Here is a 23,436-nt window from a genome sequence, read left to right as displayed (position 1 = left end):
AGCTGTGTTTGAACAGCTTCTTATTGAGTCATGTTTGAATGACGATCTTAGTTGTGTTTGAACAACTTAGTATATTTTAGTTGTGTTTGAACAGCTTCTTATGGAGTCATGTTTGAATGACGATCCTAGTTGTGTTTGAACAACTTAGTATTTTTTAGTTGTGTTTGAACAAACACAGCTTTTTATTGAGTCATGTTCGAATGATTTCAAACACAGATTTTTATTGAGTCATGTTCAAATGACGATCTTAGTTGTATTTGAACAACTTAGTATTTTTAGCTGTGTTTGAACAGCTTTTTATTGAGTCATGTTTGAATGACGATTTTGCGCTCTACTCGTGACTTAGAGTCGTGGTATTGGAGCGTCTTCTAGGTTAACCATTTTTTTGTTTTGTCTTGAATGACGATTATATTGGTTGCGTTTGAACAACTCTGATTTAGTCGACTTTGGTACGCTATGATGTCATTTATTGTGCGTGAATAGCTTTCGATTCGAAATATCAATGATGGAGGTCCTTGAGACATCTCCCAAGGATGACTCCTTAGCGTTGCACACATTTTGATAGTGATAGATCATGGGTAATCATTGAAAAACACGTATTATACATGGAAAATCATGGATAATCATTGATAAATACGCATGGATGATGCTTTCGTGTATTATTGACTTTATGAATGATGAAAGTAATGGTTGTCATACATACTGATATGAAAATTAAGTAACTTGAAATGTAAAGCGTCTCTTATTGGTAGTACTTCTTCAAGGTAGTTCTATGTTCCATGGTCGAGGTAGTTCCTGGCTGTCTAAAGACTTCAGGTAGTAAGAGCCTTCTCTGGAATGACAGATTACCTCGTAGGGGCCTTCCCAGGCTAGTCCAAGTTTTTGTTGGGATGGGTCCTTTGTTGCTTGTGACACCTTCCTAAGGACGAGGTCTCCTGTGTTGAACCTTCTCACCTTGACCTTTCTGTTATAGTATCTGGCCATTACTTCCTTATGCTTGGCCATTCGCTTCATAACTTCTTCTCTAACTTCGTCAATTAGGTCCAGATTGCTGTTAAGCTCTTGCTGATTTTTCTAGTCTTCATATGTTATGACTCGGTAGCTCGTCAGTCCTACTACTTCCATCGGTATGATGGCCTCAGTGCCAAATGTCAGTCTAAATGGTGTATCTCTTGTTGGAACTCTTGTGGTCATCCTATATGCCCAAAGGATATTTTGTAGTTCTTCAGGCCTTTGCCACCTCAAGTTTAGTTTTGATAATTTTGAGCAAGCTTCTATTCGTCACTTTTGTCTAGCCGTTGGCTTGAGGGTGTCTTGGAGAAGAATAGTGATTCTTAACTCCTAAATCTTGGCGAAATTTTCGAAACTTAAGATTTTCAAACTACTTTCCATTGTCTGATATTATGACATGTGAGACTCCAAACTTGCAAATGATGTTTTTTCACACAAAGCTTGTGATTTTAGCATCTGTTATTGTCGTCACTGGTTCTACTTCTACCCATTTTGTGAAGTAATCAATTGCGACTATTAGAAATCTGAGTTGCTTTTTCCCTAGAAGGAATGGACCCATAATATCAATTCCCCATTGGGCGAAGGGCCATGGTGAGGAGATGGGTGTCATCGTCTCTCCTAGTCTGGTCTGGACATTTGCAAAGCGTTGACACTTTTCGCATGCTCTGACGATGTTGTATGCGTCTTTCTGTAGGGTTGGCCAGTAATATCCTGCTTTAAGCGCCTTTCTTGCTAAAGATCTTACCCCAACGTGGTTTCACAGGTTCCCTCATGTATCTGACGGAGCACATAATCTGCTTCTTGTGAACTGGCGCATCTTAGATATGGGAGTGAATACCCTCGTCTGTACAACATGTTGTCAATAATGACGAAGCGAGTTGGCCTGATCTGTATCTTCCTTACCTCTATCTTATCTTCGGGGAACCATCCTTCTTTCAAGAAACGGATGATGGGAATTATCCACTCGTTTTGCTCTTTTATCTTCATAACTTGCTCACCTTCTGTGCTCGACTGCCCCTTTATTTCTACACATAGTTCGGAGGTCGCATTGTAATTGTTCGACGAGGGTAATCTTGCTAGAAAGTTCGCTTCTGAATTTTTGGCTCAAGGGATTTGCACAAAGTCCAGACTATCAAAGTGCTGTGAGAGTCTTTGGACGATCTTTAAGTACTTTTGCATCCTTTCTTCTTTGGCTTCATAATCTCCCTTCACTTGTTCAATTATTAGCTGAGAATCAGCTTGGACGATAAGGTTCCTTGCTCCTAGAGCCTTTGCTAGACTCAGCCTTGTTAGCAACGCTTCGTACTCTACCTCGTTATTTGTTGCTATGAACTATAACCTGACCACATACTTCTGTGTTTCTCCTTCTGGAGGTATAAGAACTACTCCTGCTCCTCCCACTTTCTTCGTGGATGACTTATCTGTTTGGATCGTCCATATTTCCATGGTCAGTTCTTCTACATTGTAGGGGTAAGTAAATTCTGCAATGAAGTCCGCCAGTACTTGGGCTTTGATTGCTGCTTGAGGCCGATATTCGATGTCAAACAGGCTTAATTCAATTGCCCATTGAATGAGTTGTCCTGCTACATCTATCTTGTTCATCGTCTTTCTTATGGGTTGGTCTGTTATGACAACGATGGGGTGTGCTTGGAAATAAGGACGGAGCATTCTAGAGGCGACCAATAATGCAAAAGCTATCTCTTCCATCCTTGGGTAACTTGCTTCTGCTCGTTAGAAAGCCTGACTGGTATAATAAACTGGCTTCTCAACATTCCCTTCTTCTCTGATTGGTGCTGAACTTACTACAGTATTGGATACTGCTAAGTAGAGGAACAGCTTCTCTCCCATCACTATGGGGCTCTATAGAGGTGGTTTCGTCAAGTACTCCTTTAACTTGGCAAGGGCTTCTTCGCATTCGTCATTCCATTGAAAGGCTTTTTTCAATACCTTGAAAAATGGCATGCACTTGTCTGTTGCCCTAAAGACGAATCTGTTTAGGGCTGCAACTTTCCCTATCAAGCTCTGTACCTCCTTCATTGTTTTTGGAGATTTGACTTCGATTATTGCTTTTACTTTGTCTGGATTTGCCTCTATTCCCCGTTGGGACACCATGAATCCCAAGAATTTTCCTGAAGCCACAGTAAAAACACACTTTGTAGGGTTTAATTTCATATTGTACTTACGTAGTGTGTTGAAGGTTTCTTTGAGATCGTCCAAGTGGTTGGCTTCGTCCTTGCTTTTCACAAGCATATCATCCACGTATACCTCAACATTCCTTCAAATTGGTGAGAAAACATACGGTTCACCAATCTTTGGTAGGTGGCTCCTGCGTTCTTCAGTCCAAAGGGCATAACCTTGTAGCAGTATAACCCTTGGCTAGCGATGAACAAGGTCTTCTCTTGATTGTCTTCGTCCATAAGAATCTGGTTGTAACCAAAGAACGCATCCATGAAACTCAATAGCTTGTGTCCAGCAGTTGAGTCTACTAGTTGGTTAATCCTTAGCAAGAGGAAGCTGTCTTTTGGGCAAGCCTTATTCAGGTCTGTGAAATCGACGCACATTCTCCACTTACCGTTGCTCTTTTTTACCATGACCACGTTTGCTAGCCAGTCTGGATAGAAGACTTCCTTGATGAAATCAACTTCCAGCAGCTTCTCTACTTTTTTAGTTACAGTTTTGTTGCGTTCTGGTGCAAATATTTTCCTTTTCTGCTGTATAGGTTTGCATTCTAGGTTGACGTTGAGACGATGCTGTATGATCTTCCTATCAATCCCGGGCATATCCTCGTGTTTCCAAGCGAAGACATCTTGGTTTGCCCTTAAGAAGGAGATCATTTTCTCTTTCTCTGAAGCTGGGAGTGCTGTTCCAATCTTCAATACCTTCGTTGAATCTCTTGGGACGATCTCAACTTCTTGTGGTGTTTTTTACGGTTTGGGAATGGGTTCTGGTTCATTGAAATATTGTGTTCAATCAATTCTACCAACAAATTACAAATGAATGTTTGCTCAATTAAATCAATCAATAAGTGTTCGAAATCCATGCCCTTGGGAATTATAAATTTTATTTATTTTTTGACTCTTCTCAAGCAAACTTCTACAATGGTAGCTTACAAAGGTAATTTCGAGATTCTTTCTAATAGAATCATGGGGTTATCTGAGGCCCATAAATTAAGTTTTATCTTCTTCTTTTTTTATTGTAATTTTCATAAGATGCATAATAAATTCTAACGTATGTTTACTCTTCATATAACATTTTAAAAATCCTGAAGGGTTACTGATATAGCAAATTGAGAACCATTTATTTTGAATACAATATTTAGATAATAAAAAAAAAACTAACTAAACATAAACCTAAACATAAATATGTTCATTCATATTTTTAAATATGTAATTTGGCTTAGTTACCATTTTTTGACCCTAATGTTTACATAATGTATCAAAATTGTTCATTGAAGAATAGGCTTCTTTTTTTCTTTTTTTTTTGGTGCTCTGCTTTGTATATAAGAAATAGAGCCACCTCATTGTGATTAATCTCTATTTTTTTGTTAATAATATCAAAACATAGTTTATTTAGAGAGAGTTTTTATTATTAATATTCTTGAATGGCGGCTATCACAAAAAGTTAATACGGAAATCTCTTCCATTGTCTATGCAACAATCATCAAAGCTCATATTTAGTATGTACGTGCATGTGTGTGTATATATATTAATGTAATTTTTATTAATATTGAGATTTTGTTGATAAGAATTCATGTTTAGAATAGACCAAACTCATAAATAATAGAGACCATGTGGATTTGTCACAAATAAATGAGAAAGTTTTTTGCAATTTATTTTAAAAATACAACTGGAAGATAGATCTTCATAAAACTAAAATGTCAATAATTTAATTTGAACACAAACATATTTTAATATGCTCTTTGTTATAATTGTTAATCCTCTAAATGTTGATTGCTATTTTTTTTCATTAATCCTCTAAATGTTGATTGCTATTAATATTTGTCATTAATATTTGTGGATCCAAATAATTTATTTGCTTATTTGGAGGACGCTACAATAATTTAATATTATATTATTATATAATAATTATAGTGTACTATATCTTTATTATGTGCATTAAAAGCAAAGTGGACAATAGATCAGAAATGTGGAATTTTATAAGATAACCCACATGAAGAAATATGACTCTTTTATATAGTGTACTTATATTATTTAATTACTTGCAAAAATTATTTAATTAAAGTTTATTTTAATTGTGCATAATTTAATAAAGGAAAAATTAGTTGGTGAAGAGGTTTAGAGCACTAAGGAGAAATATTTTATACAAGTGCTAGGGACAATGTCGAGCCTTGTTAGACTGATGGGGGAATTTTTCATTCCTACCCTATCATTAATTTTCTTCTCATTTGCAGTATAAGACAATGGTCAACAGTGAGTTAGAAAAGTGCAAGTAACTGGTTAGGGTCAATTAGAGAAAAATACGTGTCAAATAACTTGTGTGATGACTAATTATGATAGGTAGTTTACGGTGATTTTTTTCCCTAGGTAATTCATAGAAAATTGTTGCATATAGTCACATATTGGTTAAACTTGAGGTAAATATTAAGTTATGTTATATCGTTGAGGTTGCGTTCAGTTGTATTGTTTTGGAATTTGGACTTATTGCTTTTGGACAATGAGTCTTGATGCAGTTTAAGTTTTGTCAGATATAGCTTGTTGCAGGGGCGTAGCCAGGAATTAGCTCTAGGGGGGGCCGGGTTGTAACAGAGATATACCAACTATAATTCTTAAGTTTATTGGATACAAAATTATCAACTTTCATATATTATTATATAATTGAACATGATGGGAATTCAACCGAAATTTCAAACCTGTGAGAAACAAAAAAAAAAGAGAAAACAAAACGCCAAAAGTAAAACAATCACACGCACAAGACAGTATTTATGTGGTTTGGCAATTTGCCTACGTCCACAGAGTTGCAGGAATTTCACTATTATCAAAGAAAATTACAATGTGCGGCTACAGTGTTTTTCTTTCTCAAAAACAACAACAAGACAAAACCCTAATCACCAAAAAAAAGGGCTTTTATATCCTGCGCACAGGATTCACAATGGGTTACAAAACGGGCCAAAAATTTTTTGTCGGCCCAAGCCTCCGCTCCATGGACTAAGCCTCAGTAAATCTCCTATTATTCAAATCAGGTCGGGTCATCAACCGAATCAAATCATGCCTGACGACGATTTTTCATGGAATAAAATTCATCCATTATCATCTCTATAGTGAAATTCCCTGCAATTTCCTTCTCTATATAAACTATCATATTATCTGCCAAAAGCTCATCCTCCATTCTATTGCGAAGTCTTGTTTTTAACAACTTCATAGCTGAGAAAGCTTGTTCTGTAGTTGCTGTAGAAACTGGAAGGGTCAACACAAGACGAATAAGTCTATCAATCAAAAAATAGATTTTAGACTTTCCTGAAATTTTTAATCCCCTACATAGCTCGGAAATTGTACTCATATTCTGAAAATCTGGATGTTTTATCACATTAAGCTCATAATGTCCCAATTGAGACTCCAAAAGTTCTTGTTCATGTTCAGTGAAATCTTGAGGATTATTTCTTAACCAAATTGCATATATCAACAATTTTGAATAATCTAAAAGCATCCTTGGGATTTAAAGCTGAACTAAGAATGACAAGTTCCGTTATTAGCTCACAAAATCTACTTTTCAATTCTTGCAATTGAAAGTCTATTGCAACTGTAAATATGCCAATTCTAAAATGATGTTCCATTGTTAAATCGTCATCTTGACGACTATATCTACCTCGACCTTTAGTGAAACGAGCATTCATATTTGGAATATCAATTTTATGTTGCTCACAAAATGATATAACACTAGCAAGTAAAGGCTCCCATCCATCATCTCTCAACTTTTGAATAAGTGATTTTGTAGTTGAAACTAAATGCATGGCATTTAAAAGGTCTTGAGAATGTTGTTGCAAAGCTTGACAAAGAACATTAGTAATTCCCATTATCTCTTTCATCAAATTCAAGATTAAAATAAATTCAAATGATGTTAATACCTGATAAGCTCCCTCGGCATCACCGCGTTGTTTATAATTAGCCCTTTCCTCAGAAATAGTGTTGATAACTTTGCAAGTAGCATCAAACATTTTAATCAAACTACAAATAGATTGAAAATGAGATCCCCACCTAGTATCTCCAGCTCGTTGCAAAGTACCAATTTGGTTTGCACCTCTTCCAGTCTCAATTTCATTAGAAGCAATCATATTCTCAACTTGTTCTGCTTGAGCATGTTGCAATTCATCATTACGCTTACTAGAACCAACAACAATATTGATAATATTAACCAAATGATCAAATAATTGATGAACATCTTTTACTTCTCTAGATGCTGTAACTAGAGCTAATTGCAACCTATGAGCCATACAATGTACATAATAAGCATATGGGCAATCTTTAAGAAAAAGAGCTTGTAATCCATTCCATTCACCACGCATGTTACTAGCCCCATCATATCCTTGACCTCGAATATTTTCAATGTGGAGGTTATAATAAGAAAGGACAGCACATATCTCATTCTTTAAAGCCAATGCAGTAGTGTCTCTAACATGCACAACATGAAAAAAACGCTCTTTAATGAAACCTTCTTTATCAACAAACCTCAAAATGATGGCCATTTGCTCTCTCTTCGACTCATCCCGGGCTTCATCAACAAGAATGCAGAATTTTGCATCCCCAATTTCTTCACGAATAGCATTTCGCACATTATTAGTAAGAATATGCAAAATCTCCTTTTGAATTGTGGGTGATGTATATTTGGCATTTCCAGGAGCATTTTCCAAGACAACACTAGCTACTTTGTCATTAAAAGTTGATGTGAGTTTTATCAATTCAATAAAATTGCCTCTATTTTTTGAATCAAGGCTTTCATCATGACCTCTAAAAGCACAAGCTTGGAATGCTAGCCATTGAGCACACTCTATTGAGGTTTTGAGCCGCAATCGATTATTCTCTAATTCTTTTGACGTTTGTTTCTCAATTAGCTTGTCAATATGTCGTGAATAATTCTTTAAATCCTCGCAACATTTCACAGCAATTTTATGTGGAGAGTTTGGTTCTTTCCCTTCATGACGAATTAAAGGACAATTCATTCCATCTTTCACCTTTTTCCAATTATTAAAACCTGTTGAAATGAATACATCTGATTCGGGACGACCTATTGGTTTCTTACTAAAAAGGTAGCAAGGTAGACAATATAATGCATCCATTGAAGGTGAGTATTCCAACCAATCCTTATGTGAAACAAACCATGAAGGTTGAAATCGACGACGATGAGTATCATTACTGTATGGACAGACTATATCTTCAGGTTGGTATGGACTTTCTATGAGATAAGCTCGTCGGATTTCATCTTATTTGTTGATAGGAAATTCACATATTTGTTTACGTGTTCCTGGATCACGATCTATCTCTTCAGATTGAAGTTTTGGACATTTGGAGGGGTGTTCATTAGGCATCGAAGTATTAACATTTGTTTCTATAGCCACAGGTGTCCTAATTTCTGAATTGCTAACATCTTTTTTCTTAAAGAATGCATCAATTGTTTTTCGTTTGCTCATAATTCTTTTAGCTTTAAGAATATGACTCAAAACTTAACCTGAAAAGAATTTTAAAAAATAAAATTTTAATTATAAATTTTTGCTTAGTTATATGAATGTTATTCATACTCAAGAAAAAAACAAAATTTTCACTATAATTTAAATAGTCAACCCATTTTTAATACAACTTTAATTAATAATAACCCCTCAAACAAAAACAAAAATAATTTAATTAATTTGTCTTTTATAATGTATTGGTTAATTTAATTATTGTTGTTTAGCGTAACAATAAACTATATTGCTTTAATTTATTTGTCATTAATTATAATGCTTTAATCCTAGTTGGTAATTACGCGTATGTTACACGTAAAATACGCGTATGTACGTAACAATTAATAAAACTCTTTGCCGATTTGTTTCCAATTGTACAGTAAATTACGCGTTATTTTGGAATGAGAGTTTCATTCCAGTATGTAACGCACAAAAGTTATAAACTGCGGAAACATACGGGCTATAAAATACTAAAGAGATAAAGTTGAAGTCAACTACAGCAATAAATGATTAAATAATTCCTAAGAAATAGTCTTAAAAGAGTGAAACACGTATCCTTTGCTACAATTCCTAAAATATAGCAATAAACAATTAAACAATTCCTAAAAAATTGCAATAAATGATAGCTAATAATTTAATTATTAGCTTTTGAATAAATATTAATTATTATTTAATAATGTTGGTTTACACTAAAAACCAACACACTGACCATTGACCAACAAAAAGGAATAACTGGATAAGATAAAGACAAATTTATAAAGACAAACAGAAAAAAAGTAAAAATCAACCAATAAAAGAGTGAGATGCTATTAAAGTTAAAGAATAAAGACTAAAGAGACTCAGAGAGATTTCATTTCAATTTTTCCATTCGGTCATTCAGAGAGAGAGAAAGAGAGACTGAGAGAGAGTCAGAGAGAAAAACCTTAAGAGAGGGCCGGACTGCCGAAGCCAGAGCGGAGGAAGCAACGACAACGACAGATCTCCGATGAGTGATGACCGATCTACCGTCTGGCGTCTACGATCTACAAAAATTTCATTTCATTTTTCATTTCAGTGACAGTGAGATAAAGAGAGAGAGAAAAAGAGAGAAATACCTTGAGGGAGGGCCGGAGGGAGCACCAGAGTAGAGGCAGAGCGATCTGCGATCTGCGATCTGCGATCTGCGATCTGCGTGAGGGGCGAGCGACGACGGCAATGACGAGCGAGCTGCGGCGTCGCGGCGACGTGACCGTGGGTTTGCTGGGGTTTGGTTTTTATTTGTGTATTGGGGATTTTTTTTTTTTTAGATAAAAACCTCTGTCTCTCTGTGTTCTCTGTGTTTGGATTGCTGTTGAGTTTGATTTGCTCTGTATAGGCAGTATTGGGCATTGGGGTATGCTTTCTCTGCCAGCGACGTGATGGTTGGATTTTCTGTAATTTTTTTTTTTTTGGGTTGAGAATGCGTGGGCTTGTCGTGAGCGAGCTACTGGGCTCACCGTGGGCTTAGCTTGCCATGGGCTTCTCTGTAATTTTTTTTTTTTTTTTTTTTTTTTTTTTTTTTTTTTTTTTTTTTAAAATTTGAGGATGTTCCTAATTTTTGATTGAGGCTTGGGAGAATGGGTGAGAAATTGGTAGGGGGGGCCGGCTGTCTAAGGTTGGGGGGGCCTAATTATTTTTTCTTCATAGTCTAATGGGAAATTTTTTTTTTTTTTTTTGCAGGGGCCACGGCCCCCCCAAGCCACTATGTGGCTCCGCCCCTGGCTTGTTGATAAAAATTCATATATTCTCTCAATTATGGTATGTTTGAAAAATATAAAGGTTCAAGTTTTACTCAAACACTAATACTATTTAGTAATCATTTTTGACATCTATTTTGGTCGGTCTTTACATTTGGTTATACTTTTGACTTCATGGAAAAATGTCTCATGTATTAGGCTACAAACAACGTCAATGGGAGATCCATCTCTTGATGACTTGATGTATAGGTTGAATAACCTCGTGAGGAAGTTGTTATTACTTTATTTGAGACAGTATTTTTTAACGTGTTTGGGAATAGGGTGAAATTTAAAGAATGTAAATGATAGTGTACTTGAGTATTGTTTTTCCCTTATGAGTATTTATTGTTTGAATAGTTGTAATGCTTATATGAGTATTTGTGATTGAACAATTCTTTGATGCAAAGGATTGTATTTTATTATTTTCTATCAGGTACTCATGTAAAATTCAAAATGAAAATTATATAAAAAGTAATATGTTATTAGCGACAATGTTATGTCATCGCTAATATTTTATGTCGTGTTCAATGATGACACACAATACAGTTACTAATATGTATAAATAATGACAATACTGTCACTAACAGTGTCATATTAACGGCAACCAAAATGTCATCATTAATAATGACTTATTAGTCGATCTCAAACATCATCGCAAATACTAATAGCGACAACATTTAAAGCATTAGAGGCGACTTTTTGTCATCCCTTAAAACCAAAGCTGGGTTTGGATACGGATGAAAAGTAGCGTGTTTTGCGTCTGCATTTCTTTTTTTTTTTTTTTTTTTTTTTTGAGCCGTGATTTTTGACTTTTCTGTCAGTGCACTGTTCACATCAACAAAATAAGCGGTGGACAGTGCACGCCATTGGGTCCCGTGCACTGTTCATGGGACCCACAAACCTTACTTTTCAGTAACTTTTTCATTAAAAATGAGTCACACGGCACTATTCACACATTTAAAAATTATTTTGCTACAGTGTTTTTAGTTTTCAGCAAAATAAACTGTATCCAAACGGACTCTAAATTTCTTGTGGTTTTGTTTCTACTTTTTGCCTTTTTCACAAATGCAACATTCAATATGTATGTCAGATGCATATCTGTATGTAGGACTCCTTGTGTTTGCCAAGTTTTATGGTATCAAAGCTGAAGTTTGCAATATATTTTCCTTTTGTTTTCAAAATCTTGTTTAGGTTTTCGATTATTGGTGTGATGCCCCAATTTGATTGATTGTGTGATGTGTGTGGGTGTGTGATAAGTCCCATATCGGGTATTTACTGGGTTGAGCTGAGTTTTATTAACAACTACAAGGAGCCTCAATTGTGACTAGTCCTTTTAAGGTATAGCACAGATGTGGCTAGCGCTTTTCCTTGGGTCGTTATATATATGATATCAGAGCCGGCCCGGTAACCTTGTGTGGGCTCGAAGACACTACCTCACAAAGTGGGCCCTAACGAGGACGTTAGAGATTTAAGTGGAGGAGATTGTGATGCCTCAATTTGATTGATTGTGTGATGTGTGTGGGTGTGTGTGGGTGATGTGTGATTGATTGATTGTGTGATCGTTATAATTGGCAAATGGAAAAGTCAAAGGAGATTCCTATACGAAACTCCAACTAGCCCAATCTTAAACTCTCATTATCCTAAGCTTTGGCTACCAATCAAATTTTTGTGGAGTTATCAAACCAAACAAATGTTGAAAATAGGAACACGTAAGAAAGAAAGAAATAAAATAAGATGCTTAAGATAATTTACAGTGCACCAATGTTCTTAAGACCAAGAACAACCCAACCCCCGATAAGGTGATCCACAGTTCCACATGCCAAGCAGTGCCAAAGTATTTGCAAGAGTGCAACCAGCTGGGATCACTAGTCTGTAGGCCAGAGTCTCTCACTTCAAGCTTTAATCCTGCCGTGGCCTTCCTGTTTGCTGATGGTGCCAACCCAAACCATCCAGCAAATAGCATCAAGCTTGTAGTAGTCACAATTATCTATCCCCCAAATATTTAGATTTGTCATCTCTTCAAATATAATCCAATAGAAAGCTGACATTAATTTTCGATGAATAAAAATGCCATTAGAATTCATCCAAAAAAAGAGGAAAAAAACAACATTGGTGTACTAACTTTAATAAAGTTAAGAGTAATGTAGACTTTGGAAGAAAAGTTATTTATTCTAAATGTTGTATTCAAACAACCATCTTTAAAATTGGGCTAAAAAGTCTTGTTGTTTAGTGAGATTAATTAGTTCTCTCCATCCAGAGAACTTTAGTTTGAATCTCCTACCCCACTTATTATAAGCAAAACCATCATATAAATGGTAGCTTCTTGATGATTCTGGACCTTTCCTTCTACCTATTTCTGAACAACCTTTTCCACCCCCTACTTTCCCAGAACTTGAATTGAAGATTAAGGAATCTGTCGAATCACTTGGGGGTTCAGTCTTTCCTAAATTGAATAGGAGTGCACCTAAAGACTTAGCTTGGATAAGCACCACTGGTCTAATCCAATGCACCACGTTTAGTGAGATTACACTCTTGCTAAGAGTATCTGACTCCTTGATCCATGATTTGTGTCATGCATATGATTCATGCACTGATAAAGTCATTGTCAAAACCCCCGAGTTTCTTCGTTGCACTCTGCAAGTGATACCCATCCCTTCTGCCGGAGATGGAAATCCGTTGTTTTGTATGGGGTCAAATCTAGTTGGTACTTCTCAGCGTGATGTCACTACTTTTTACCCGGTTCTTCTTGAGAAGAAAAGTAATATTGAGTGGTTGATCAAGCAATTTTATGAGGATCACGTGAGGCTAAAATTTGAATCTGAGAATTACACATTTGATGTTTATGTTACAAAGGATGAGCGGATTAAGGTTTTGGATTTCAACCCTTGGGGTGCATTTTCATTGCCATTGTTGTTTAATTGGGAAGAGTTAAGAGCAGAACACCAGGGAAGAAGGAGACACAAGTGGACTTTAGAATTGTGGACAGCCAGTGTGCTGTTAGGCCAGGGATGAAGACAGCAGTGCCATATGATCACTTGGATGCCAGCCCCAGGAGTGGCTGAGATCAATTTTTGAGAATGCTGATGAAGAGTTACAACAGCAGATTAAGTCTCCTGAAGCAGTTTCTCTATCAACTGTGATTCATATATTTAGTTCCATGGGGGCAGACTATATATTCCTGTTGCTGAAAAACAAGATTTTGCATCCACAATCAATTGCATAATGATGAAACTCGATTTGTGCAACCTCCCTCCCTGGTTTGTGTACTATAAATTGATTGTTGTTCCTCAATTGTGTACTTCAAATTTTACTTTGTGGTGCTTTCAAAAAATCTACTTCAAGTTGTCTTTTTCTTTCCCATTCCATTTGTCTTGCATCTCTACTTTGTTGGGATTTCAGATGTTTGTGTTCAATTTAGTGTTGTATCCCATTGGAATTCCTTTCTATGTTTAATTTTCCTATCAAGCAAAGTTTTTTGCTTTCTGTTTATATGAGCAGAATTTTATGAAGGGGAAATTGTTTTATGCTGTTTATTTTTTTGTTATACTTTGATATCAGTTGATTTGAGATTTGATTATAGGCAAACCAGGGCACACCATTTTAGATGCAACACAATGCGTAAAACATTGGGTCAATGCACAAATTGTAACGGGCATATTGGATGCTATTCCTATAATGAGATCGTCTTTGGTAGTTATTCTGATAAAGTCCTAGTGTAGGACAATTCACCTTAACTCATCTATATATATATATATATATATAAAATCGAAGCCTCTGCTAGCATCACAATTTTCCACGTCAGCATTATTTAAAAAAAAAAAATGCAAAAATTTTGATTTTATATTCTGCCACATCAGTATTTTTTATTCTTTCAATTTTATATTCAACTGACACAGATTCTCAAAAATATATATATTCGACTGACACTTAAAAAGAAGAATTCATACCCTACGGTCCAGACTTATTATGCAACTCATTCTCTTCTCTTTGACTCCGTCTCCACTCTCTAATCTTACCAATTCACTAGATCTCTGTCTTCTGTTTCCCATGCTCTCCATCGACAAATACAAACAGTCTACAGCTGAAGCCAGTCTCCGAGTAGAGCAAAATCTGAATCCCACCGTCAAAATCAAAGAATATGCAATTGAGGCCAGCTTCCTCTAAAAAGCAAATTCCAAACCCAAGGTAAGTATTCTGATTTGCTTTCAATTGAAAACCTATCTACCTGTTATTATTTTCTATATATTGCTCTCTCTCTCCACTTCAATTGGTCTCCCTCCATCTTGCGGTTCACCCCGTTATCTGTATTTTTTATCCAAGCGTATGCAATTTTTTTCAAGGACAAGCCGAGCACTTTCATTCTGAAGTTTTCTCTGCTGCCTACTTTTGCTTCCCTTTTGCTTATGTCTTTTGTGCGAATCTATAAAGCAAGAATAGTTGATGACGAAAAGCACTTGAATGCTTTCCCTGCAGTTGTGGCGGTATTTTTTTATTTATTATTTTTTTTATCTAGATTATTATGTAGTTAAATATGATTTATGCTTGAGCATTTTATCTGAATTTGTTTTGATTTAGGCTTAGGTTTGGGCATGTGATTTTCTGAAAGAACTGTTTTTTTTTTTTTTTTTAGTTCCTCTCTATTTTTCTTTATAGAAACAGTCCAATGAATAGTGAGACTAACATGTTCTTCCCTTTGATTTTTGAATTTGATTGCAATTGTCAATTTTTCAGATATGTACTGATATATTTTTATTGTTTATGTGTCTTATTGTGGTAAAAGTTGAATACTTTAATGTGGTTTTTAAACTTGGGCTTCTTCCTTTAGAGGTTGAAGATTCTTCCATATTTTTCTTTTGTTTTTGGTTATTGGTTCTGGATTTGCATTACTTTGTTATTATTATTATTATTATTTTCATATTGATGCGTAGAATTGGATCATGGGTGAATTATAAATTGATCATGAATTCACAAATTGATGGGGTTAGGTGTAGATTATTGGATGCATTGGATTTTTATGTTCCTATCTATGTTATGAGTTTGATACATGTATGTTCATTGCTTTGATTGACTCAAAAAATATTGTTTAGTTTATATCATCAATGGCCCTTTTAATTAATAGGTTTTGGATCATGCTAAATTGTTTGGTGTCCTTTCTTCAAAATTCAGACCTTTACATAATACTCATTGAGACAAAAGATCAACTACTGGGTACTACCATGTTACAAATATGAAAACATATTAGAATAGTTAACTCTCTTCTAACATGTTCAAATAATGCAATGAAATGAAACTTAAATTTATATTGCTAAAATAACTTTAGGCATTAGGACTTTGCTTGAAAATTCTTACTATATATGACAATTGTGTTTCAAGATAGTTATTTTAATATAAGATATAGGGTATTTCTAAATTTAAGCTAAGCATATGGGTAGGGTATCTAACTAAGGGGAAACTATTATATTAATCTTTGGAATAATTTAGAAGGAACATTTATATAAGGCTTGGTAGTCATAATAGAATAAAAGTTGAAGCTGAGTTTCATTTCTCATCATTTAACCAGAAGAAAACATATTTTTAAATATTTCTTCACATATAAGTGATGCTATCTTAATTTCTTTTTATTACATTTTTGTTTATAGTTTGTGAAAGATCTAATGTTATAGGATTTGAAATAATATTTTAAATTATCATAAATAAATATGCAATATAAACAAAATTTATAAAATTATTCTTTTTAAAATATTATTTTCAATAGCTTTCCCGTGCATCGCACGGGTTAGCGACTAGTTTTTATAGTTTTACACACTTTTGTGTTACCTATATTTACTGTTGTATTTATGTTAATGCACTTTCTAATACAAAGGCCAAAGTGAAGACCCTTGCTAGGGTAAAAGAGCAAGGAAACAGAAAGATTACTCAAGAGAAAGAGAGGGAATGTATTTCTTAAGGAATTAAGGAGGTCCTTTCCAAACGGATCTTGAAGGGCGAGGCTATGGCCTTTTTCACCCATACATTTTGCATTTAAACACGAACTTCAATTGCAGATGCAGATGCAGGGCTTGATGTGATAACGGGACATCCTAGTTTGTTTTCATTGGAGGAAAAGTTTTCACCAGTGAAAGTGAATTCCGATTATTGAGGCTAAAATATATTTCTGGTCGGAGGCCAATTTTTATGGCTTTTCTTTCACTGGTGGCTATTAGAATCCAGTAATCACTCGATCCTAAAATTTGAGCTAAAATTAGATAGGGGCCGCGCGAACGCAGGCCCCCACTACCACAAATTACGACGTAGGCTCTGCCACTTGGGCAGACCTTAGGGCAGCACCCCTCCCATAGTGCAATGGAGGTCACTGACCTAGGCCATGGGCATTTTTGATCACCCATTGACCCCGTCCAGGTAAGTATTTTGCTCGTTCCTAGTGTTTCCTTTTTTATAATACCTTCTCGCCCTTATTCCGCTTGTTCCTTTCCAATGTGGGATTTTTTGCCACAATAAAAAAAAAGCCTGACATTATTTTGGTTCATTGTAGAAAGAGGCTAGGTTGGCTCACAGCTTAAAACATTTAAATCCCACTTTACCACTTGGAAAGAAAGATGGTACCCTTTGGAGAAAAAAGTGCCTTGTCTTGGAGCAAATCAAAATCAATCCCAGAATGTTTTAAACTTTAGCTAAAAGCTGAATTCATGAACTTTCCAAATGCTCCCATGAACCCACCAAATGAATGTACTAAAAGTTTTTAATTTCCTCCCATCCAATTTTTGTTTTGGTTACTGCCTCTCCTTTGCTGCAGAAGTCATTGCCATAAGATGGGGTATGGCAACTTTTCTTTTTAGAACAAAGAAGAAAAAACAAAGAAACAAATTTCTTCCAAACATTTACGTGGCACGTTCCAGTTGTTAGATATATTATGGTCCAATTGGCCCAAACCAATTGGTGCAAAGAATTGTTGCTGGGGCTGTTGGGTTTTGGTGAGTGGATCTCTTGGGCTTGCAAGGACAGTGAGAGTCCGCTGGTGGAATTCCTTGACTCCTTGAGGTTGCGTTTGGAGGAGTTCACGACTTGATGACTGGTAATGTGGGCTTGATGAAAGACAACAAATTTTGGGAGCCAAGATTGAATTTTGGCTCTGAAACTAGGGATGACCATACCTATTGGGTAATGGATATTCAACCCTATCCGATCCAATTGTTTCGGGTAATACCCGGTTCTTCATGAGTAGAGATTAACAGGGTAGGGTATGGATATTACCCGAATTATTCGGGTAGGGTATGGATATTATCCAAACCCGACCCGTATTAAAAAAAAAAAAAAAAAAAAAAACCTATCACTGGAATGGAATATCAGCTTACTGACAGTGATCTCGTGCTGCAATGGAAATTGTCCATGGATACAAAGGCTTACAAAAACTCCAATGGAGCAGTATCGTTGATGTTGATGAATGGTACTGGTTTGTATTTGCTTGCAAGTGATGGATCCAAGGTTGTAATTCAGGTGGTTTTCACTGGTCCATCGGGATTTCGGATAGGTAAGTTGGGTTTTGAAGGCAGATTTAGCATAAGCAGCTTTGTGAGAAATAAATGGATGCTAGAATTTGCGGGACCAGTTGAAAAGTGTGATATTCCTTTCATTTGCGGAGAAATTGGATTGTGCACGAGAATCCCTTAGATGGCAGATTGTTCTTGTCCAACAAAATTCAGTAGTCAAACCAATTGTTGCATGCCAGTGGATAGTTCACTATCTCTGCCTTCAGCTTGTAATGCAACTAGTAATGGCAGTCAATTGAATTCCTCGATTTCCTATCCAAAAAACCCGTATTAAAAAAAAAAAAAAAAAAGCCTGAAAGTGACTTTTACTACTGATACATTGACTTTCATTTTACTCTTGAGGAAAATGTTGCTTCTTAATTTTATTTTATTTTTAAAATTTTTTATCTAATAAAATTTCTATCTCTATCTCAAAAAAAAGAAAAAAAGAAAAAGAAAAAGAAGCAGATACAATGTTTTAAGATTGGTTAGTTTTTACATTAAGATGTTTTGGATTAAAAAAAAAAAATTAAATGGGTTTCGGGTAGGATATGGATATCCATGGATAATATATTCGGGTAAGATTCGGATATGAATATTAATGGGTATTGATAATTGGGTATCCATAGGTAAACTTTTCGGGTAGGGTATGGGTATTCCCGATCCATACCCTACCCATAGCCATCCCTATCTGAAACCATCTACATCAGCGGACCATGGTTAGGGCTGGCCCTAGGCGTAGGCCATTTAGGCCATGGCATAAGGCTCCCCCAACATAGAAAGGACCCCAAATATGGGGGTGGTAAGGTGTGTGTGTGTGTGTGTGCGTTTTTTTTTTTAATTGAGGGAAAAAAAAATTAGAGTTGTGGTAATATATTACAATTTTTATTATATAAATCCTATAAATTGATATGCGAGTAATTTAATACTCACTGATTCTTTTATTGAAGTGTCATCTCATTCCCACATCAGTTTATAAGCTTTTTGTAGTAAGTTTAGTATTTTGTCAACAAAAAAAAAAAAAGAAATATAACCCAATCACCATTAATTAAATGAAAAATGTTAAAGCTAATACAAATTTTAGGACAAAACAAATTTTGGGAGCCCGATTGAATTTTGGCTCTGAAACCATGTACTTGAGCGGACCATTGTCCATGGTGTTATTCAATGCACCTAGTTGTTCGTTCATTGTTGATACTGTTATCCCCCTCCAATGGGTTGGGTCCAAACCTACTGCAATAGGCACATGTGGGCCGTGTACGGTCTGATTAGATCCAACATTTCACGATTCAACAGGCAACAATGTGAGGAAGGTTGTGGAGTAATCCACTTTTCAACACAATACGACATCAGCATCCAAAATATATATATACTAATATTATGCCCGTGTGATGCATGGCTTAATAAAAAATATTTTGATAATATAATTAAATTTAATAACAAATAAAATGAAAAAAGAATTAATTTAAAATTTAAGATTAAAAAATAAATTGTACTTGTACACTTAAAAGAAATTTAATTTTTATTTCTTATTTTGATATTTAAATCATTTGTTTTAGTGTTGATTTCATTCAAATGGTTATAAGTTATATCAACCCTAAACCAGCACATGTATCCATATGTAACATTCTAAATTAATAATAAATAAAAATATAACACTCTAACTTAATGTAACATTCCAACTTACTAATAAATAAATATTACACCCTAACTTAAAGTAATGTTTGTAATTGTAATGTGTTTTAGCCTTTAAGAACACATATATTATTATTTTTTTATTATAAAAAAAACACAGATACTAATATTACACATGAAAAAAAATAATGAATTCAATAATTGAAGTGGTTGAAAACAAAATTAAGCCAAAACCTCAATTCATTAATGAAAAAATATCCAAATTTTTTAGCTTAAAAAAAAAAAAAACTGGAGTTAAGTAAAGATAGACTTACATAGAAATTTGGACGAATAGATTCTCTTGTATCCAATTTCATGTTTGACTGCAAATTTTGCCTTTAATTAAAGAATATAGATTACATGTACAAAACACCAAACAAAAGCCATAACAAATTAAATCCATTATAAAATATTGATGTCAACAACAAATAATCATGTAATAAGAAATTAAAAAATACAAATATATTGCTTGTTATATTGACTTCTAATAAAAACACTAAAAGGTTGTGTGATCAAACATAGAATTTCAGCCTATCTATAAAACTTGTTGATAAAAATCATATTATATATAATAAAAAGGCAACAAATACACAAAATCTATTCAATTTGATGAAAGAAAAAAAAAATTAGCTGCAAGGTTATAGGTAGGGCAGAGAGGAGAAACGTAGCACTTTTCTATTATGAAAGCTGCAACATCAAAAATAAGTACTCATGAAAAGCATTACCACACCAACATTGTTAAAGCCAAAAAAAAAAAAAAACAAAAAACAAAAAGTAAAGAGACAAACACGGCTAAGCAAAATAATACCTGTATTGTATTTTAGAGTGAGATAAGATTTTAAATCTTTGTTTTTATAAGAAGGTAACTTCTTAATCCGATAAAGTTGTTAGACGTTTTTATTTTAATGAATTAAAGTAAAAAACTACAAATAAATGGTAATCTATATATATATAAAACCGAAGCCTCTGCTGACACCACAATTTTCCACGTCAGCACAATACAATATTTTAAAAATAATATATATATATATATATATAATTTTATTCAAAAAAAAAAAAAAAAAACTTACGTTAACAAAAAAGAGACTCCTGTAATCCTGTTAGGACTCTCTCTTATGTATACATAAAGCAATGCGACTTTGCCTTAGATGAAGCGATTTTGTTTTTGAAAACCCCCAAACTTGAAAAACTTCAGAGTTGAGACGCACATAGCCACACCCATAAAACCTGAATATCTAGCCACCCTTGCAATTTGGACCTTATTCACCGGTTATTCACCAGCCATACTGGCCGATATTTTTTGTTCCAGCCAGTGAACCGATATCAAATTACCTCTAAAACGTACCACTTGATACTGGATTGTATTAGAAAATCTAAATCGGGCAGTACAAAAACGTGAAAAAAAAAAAGAAAAAAAGAAGAAGAGAAATTAGTGGCAGAACTCACATTGATGTGATTATCACGTTTCCAGTTGTCATCCCCACGTTGCCGGCCATCTCCCTCTCCTACTCCTCAAGCCCTTTCTTCTAATTCTTCTCCTTCTTCTTATGCTTTGGTAGTTTGGTTGGACCATCATTTATTTTTCTTTTGTTTTATGTGGCTCTTGGTTTATGAGCCATCTAGACCTCTCATGTGAATTTACTGTATTGTTTTGAAACTTGAAACAACTTCTAGAATTATTTTTTTTTTGGTAGAACCGTTGGAAATTTCAATTTTACACAACAAGCCTTTCGTTTGGTTTCATGAAAGAGCGATTCTCAAAAAAAAAAAAAAGAAAAAAAAAGAAAAAGAAAAAAAGAAAAAGCCTTTCGTTTAGTAACAAAAAGAATGTGTTTATTATTATATGTTGTTATCATCCAAATCCAATTGATTATATCACCACGTTTATTATTATTAATGCTGAAATTTAAGTACTAATAGATAGGTATATTAGGTATTTATATAAATTTTAATTAATAAATATTTAAATATATTCAAAGTCTACATACTCCTATCAAATGAATTTAGTTATTTAGTTTACAATTTCAATCTAAATTTTGTAGTTGAATTTTATATTTACCCTCACAGAACCTATAATAGCTGGAAATTTTAAGGCCTATAAACACATGAAGAGAGTCTAACCTCATCACCATTAAAAGTATTCGACAAAATGTCTGAGATTAAAATAGCGATTTTCCTCCCTATTTGAATAGTCATGGATTACAATCTATAGATTTGGGAATATATGTGTATTTCTATAATTTGGTTTTATGTTTCATGTTGTTATTAGCTCTTGAGATCGATGAGGGTTGTGAATTTCTAGGTTAACCTATCAAAAAAACAAAGTGAATTCCTAGGTATTGATGTTGATCCTCTACTCAAATTTTGTTGCTTAATAATTTATAATCAGAATGATTGATAATTAAGTAGATAGTTTAGTAAATATTTTTTTCATTCTAATAAAATTTAATTTTCCATGTCAGCACAACACAATATTTAAAAAATAATATATATATAATTTACTTTAAAAAAAAATACTCATGTTAACGAAAAAGAGAGAGACTCCTATAATCCTATTAGGACTCTCTCTTATGTATATATAAAGCAATGCGGCTTTGCCTTAGATGAAGCGATTTTGTTTTTGAGAACCCCCAAACTTGAAAAACTTTAGAGTTGAGATGCACACATTATAGATACGTTGGATCTTAAATGACTTCCATTAAACTCCATCCTTTATGACATCATTAAAAAGAAAACTCATATAGATAGGTATTAGGATATTATTTGGAACTATCATAATGGACTAACGTATTACACATAGTACGGAGCTAACTATAACGCCTGATGCTATAAAATAAAAATTGGGCCTATGGTTATCTTCACTTTTAGGTAAAATAGAAACTTTATTAACTAAGTTTTAAGAAATTAAAAATTCTATTTCAAAAAATTTCCAGAACATTAGATTTTATTTTAATTATTTTAATCATCTATCATAATAATTTTATATTGTAAAATAATAAAATTTATACATTACATACAATCATTACTTTCTAAATGATGGAGGATATGAGAATGTAATTTGTAGATCTATTATCAAGATAACATAGATTAGATTTGTGGTGGATAGTAGATTTAATTGCTTATGCGGAACCAATGATATAAAATAAAAAGAATTTTTTAAAACCATTATATTGAGTAAAATATTGCTTAATTTAATTCATTTTCAAGTTATACATTTTTAATAAGTCAAGTCATAAACCTTTAAGCAAAATAAATACTTTTAATTTTTATTTAACTATCCCGTGCATCGCACGGGTTAGCGACTAGTTTAAATAAAATTGATAAACATTCAATGATTGATTAAGATTTCGTATACATCCTAAATATTGATTAAGGATTAGAGTTTAAGTTGATAATAATAACTAAACTTCTATTTTATCCAAAATATTGCAAATTTTAAAATCTTAAAAAAAATTAGAAAATTATAGGAGAAAGAAGATAAGAACAAAAAAAAAATATATCTATTTTTTAAAAATCTAAAAAACAAATCCTGCAATTTAAGAAGATAAGAACAATATATATATATATATATATATATATCTGTAAAAAATTATGAAAGTGTGAAGCTTAAGAATATATATATTTTATTTTCTTAATGGATGAGAAGAAGTTAAGTTGATATTAAATTATTGAGTTTTTGTGTCTATCAAACTTTATCTAAAGAAGTGATTTTAAATTAAAATTTTTATCAACTTAGAAATTATAGGAGAAAAAGATAAGAGCATAAAAAAATTATATTTATTTTTCAAAAATCTATTAA

The 23,436-nt window shown here is 33.8% G+C and overlaps 3 protein-coding genes and 1 non-coding gene across 4 annotated transcripts; 1 reads left to right on the top strand and 3 right to left on the bottom strand.

The window, feature by feature from the left end:
• Positions 1–2,871: 2,871 nt before the first annotated feature.
• On the bottom strand, positions 2,872–3,845 carry LOC126728515 (uncharacterized). Its single transcript, XM_050434324.1, has 2 exons — positions 3,311–3,845; positions 2,872–3,140 (listed from the first exon to the last, which is right to left on the bottom strand). Exons 1-2 carry the CDS (start codon positions 3,843–3,845, stop codon positions 2,872–2,874), a joined length of 804 nt encoding a protein of 267 aa, XP_050290281.1.
• Positions 3,846–6,622: 2,777 nt separating this feature from the next.
• LOC126728514 (uncharacterized) lies at positions 6,623–8,302 on the bottom strand. Its single transcript, XM_050434323.1, has one exon. It carries the CDS (start codon positions 8,300–8,302, stop codon positions 6,623–6,625), a length of 1,680 nt encoding a protein of 559 aa, XP_050290280.1.
• Positions 8,303–8,343: 41 nt separating this feature from the next.
• On the top strand, positions 8,344–13,686 carry LOC126728513 (uncharacterized). Its single transcript, XM_050434321.1, has 3 exons — positions 8,344–8,403; positions 12,210–12,407; positions 12,757–13,686. The coding sequence occupies exons 1-3, from the start codon at positions 8,344–8,346 to the stop codon at positions 13,447–13,449; spliced, it is 951 nt and encodes a 316-aa protein (XP_050290278.1). The 3' UTR covers positions 13,450–13,686.
• Positions 13,687–16,682: 2,996 nt separating this feature from the next.
• LOC126731973 (U1 spliceosomal RNA) lies at positions 16,683–16,844 on the bottom strand. The gene has a single exon (XR_007659175.1). It is a non-coding gene; the product is annotated as a U1 spliceosomal RNA (small nuclear RNA).
• Positions 16,845–23,436: the final 6,592 nt, after the last annotated feature.

The sequence above is a fragment of the Quercus robur genome, chromosome 5 (genome assembly GCF_932294415.1).
Source record: "Quercus robur chromosome 5, dhQueRobu3.1, whole genome shotgun sequence".
In the NCBI taxonomy this organism is placed as follows: domain Eukaryota; kingdom Viridiplantae; phylum Streptophyta; class Magnoliopsida; order Fagales; family Fagaceae; genus Quercus; species Quercus robur.
Note: the sequence above shows the minus strand (reverse complement) of the source record. Positions and strands in the feature narration are given on the sequence as shown.

Bases quoted from the DNA above. Each gene is read 5' to 3' on its own strand.
- LOC126728515 (XM_050434324.1), bottom strand. From the start codon at position 3,845: ATGATCTCCTTCTTAAGGGCAAACCAAGATGTCTTCGCTTGGAAACAC. The intron at 3,141-3,310 runs GTATGTTTTCTC...CTGTGGCTTCAG, and splicing joins CTACCAAAGATTGGTGAACC to GAAAATTCTTGGGATTCATG.
- LOC126728514 (XM_050434323.1), bottom strand. From the start codon at position 8,302: ATGGATGCATTATATTGTCTACCTTGCTACCTTTTTAGTAAGAAACCA.
- LOC126728513 (XM_050434321.1), top strand. From the start codon at position 8,344: ATGAAGGTTGAAATCGACGACGATGAGTATCATTACTGTATGGACAGA. The intron at 8,404-12,209 runs GTTGGTATGGAC...AATGTTCTTAAG, and splicing joins TGGACAGACTATATCTTCAG to ACCAAGAACAACCCAACCCC. The intron at 12,408-12,756 runs GTAGTAGTCACA...TATAAATGGTAG, and splicing joins CAGCAAATAGCATCAAGCTT to CTTCTTGATGATTCTGGACC.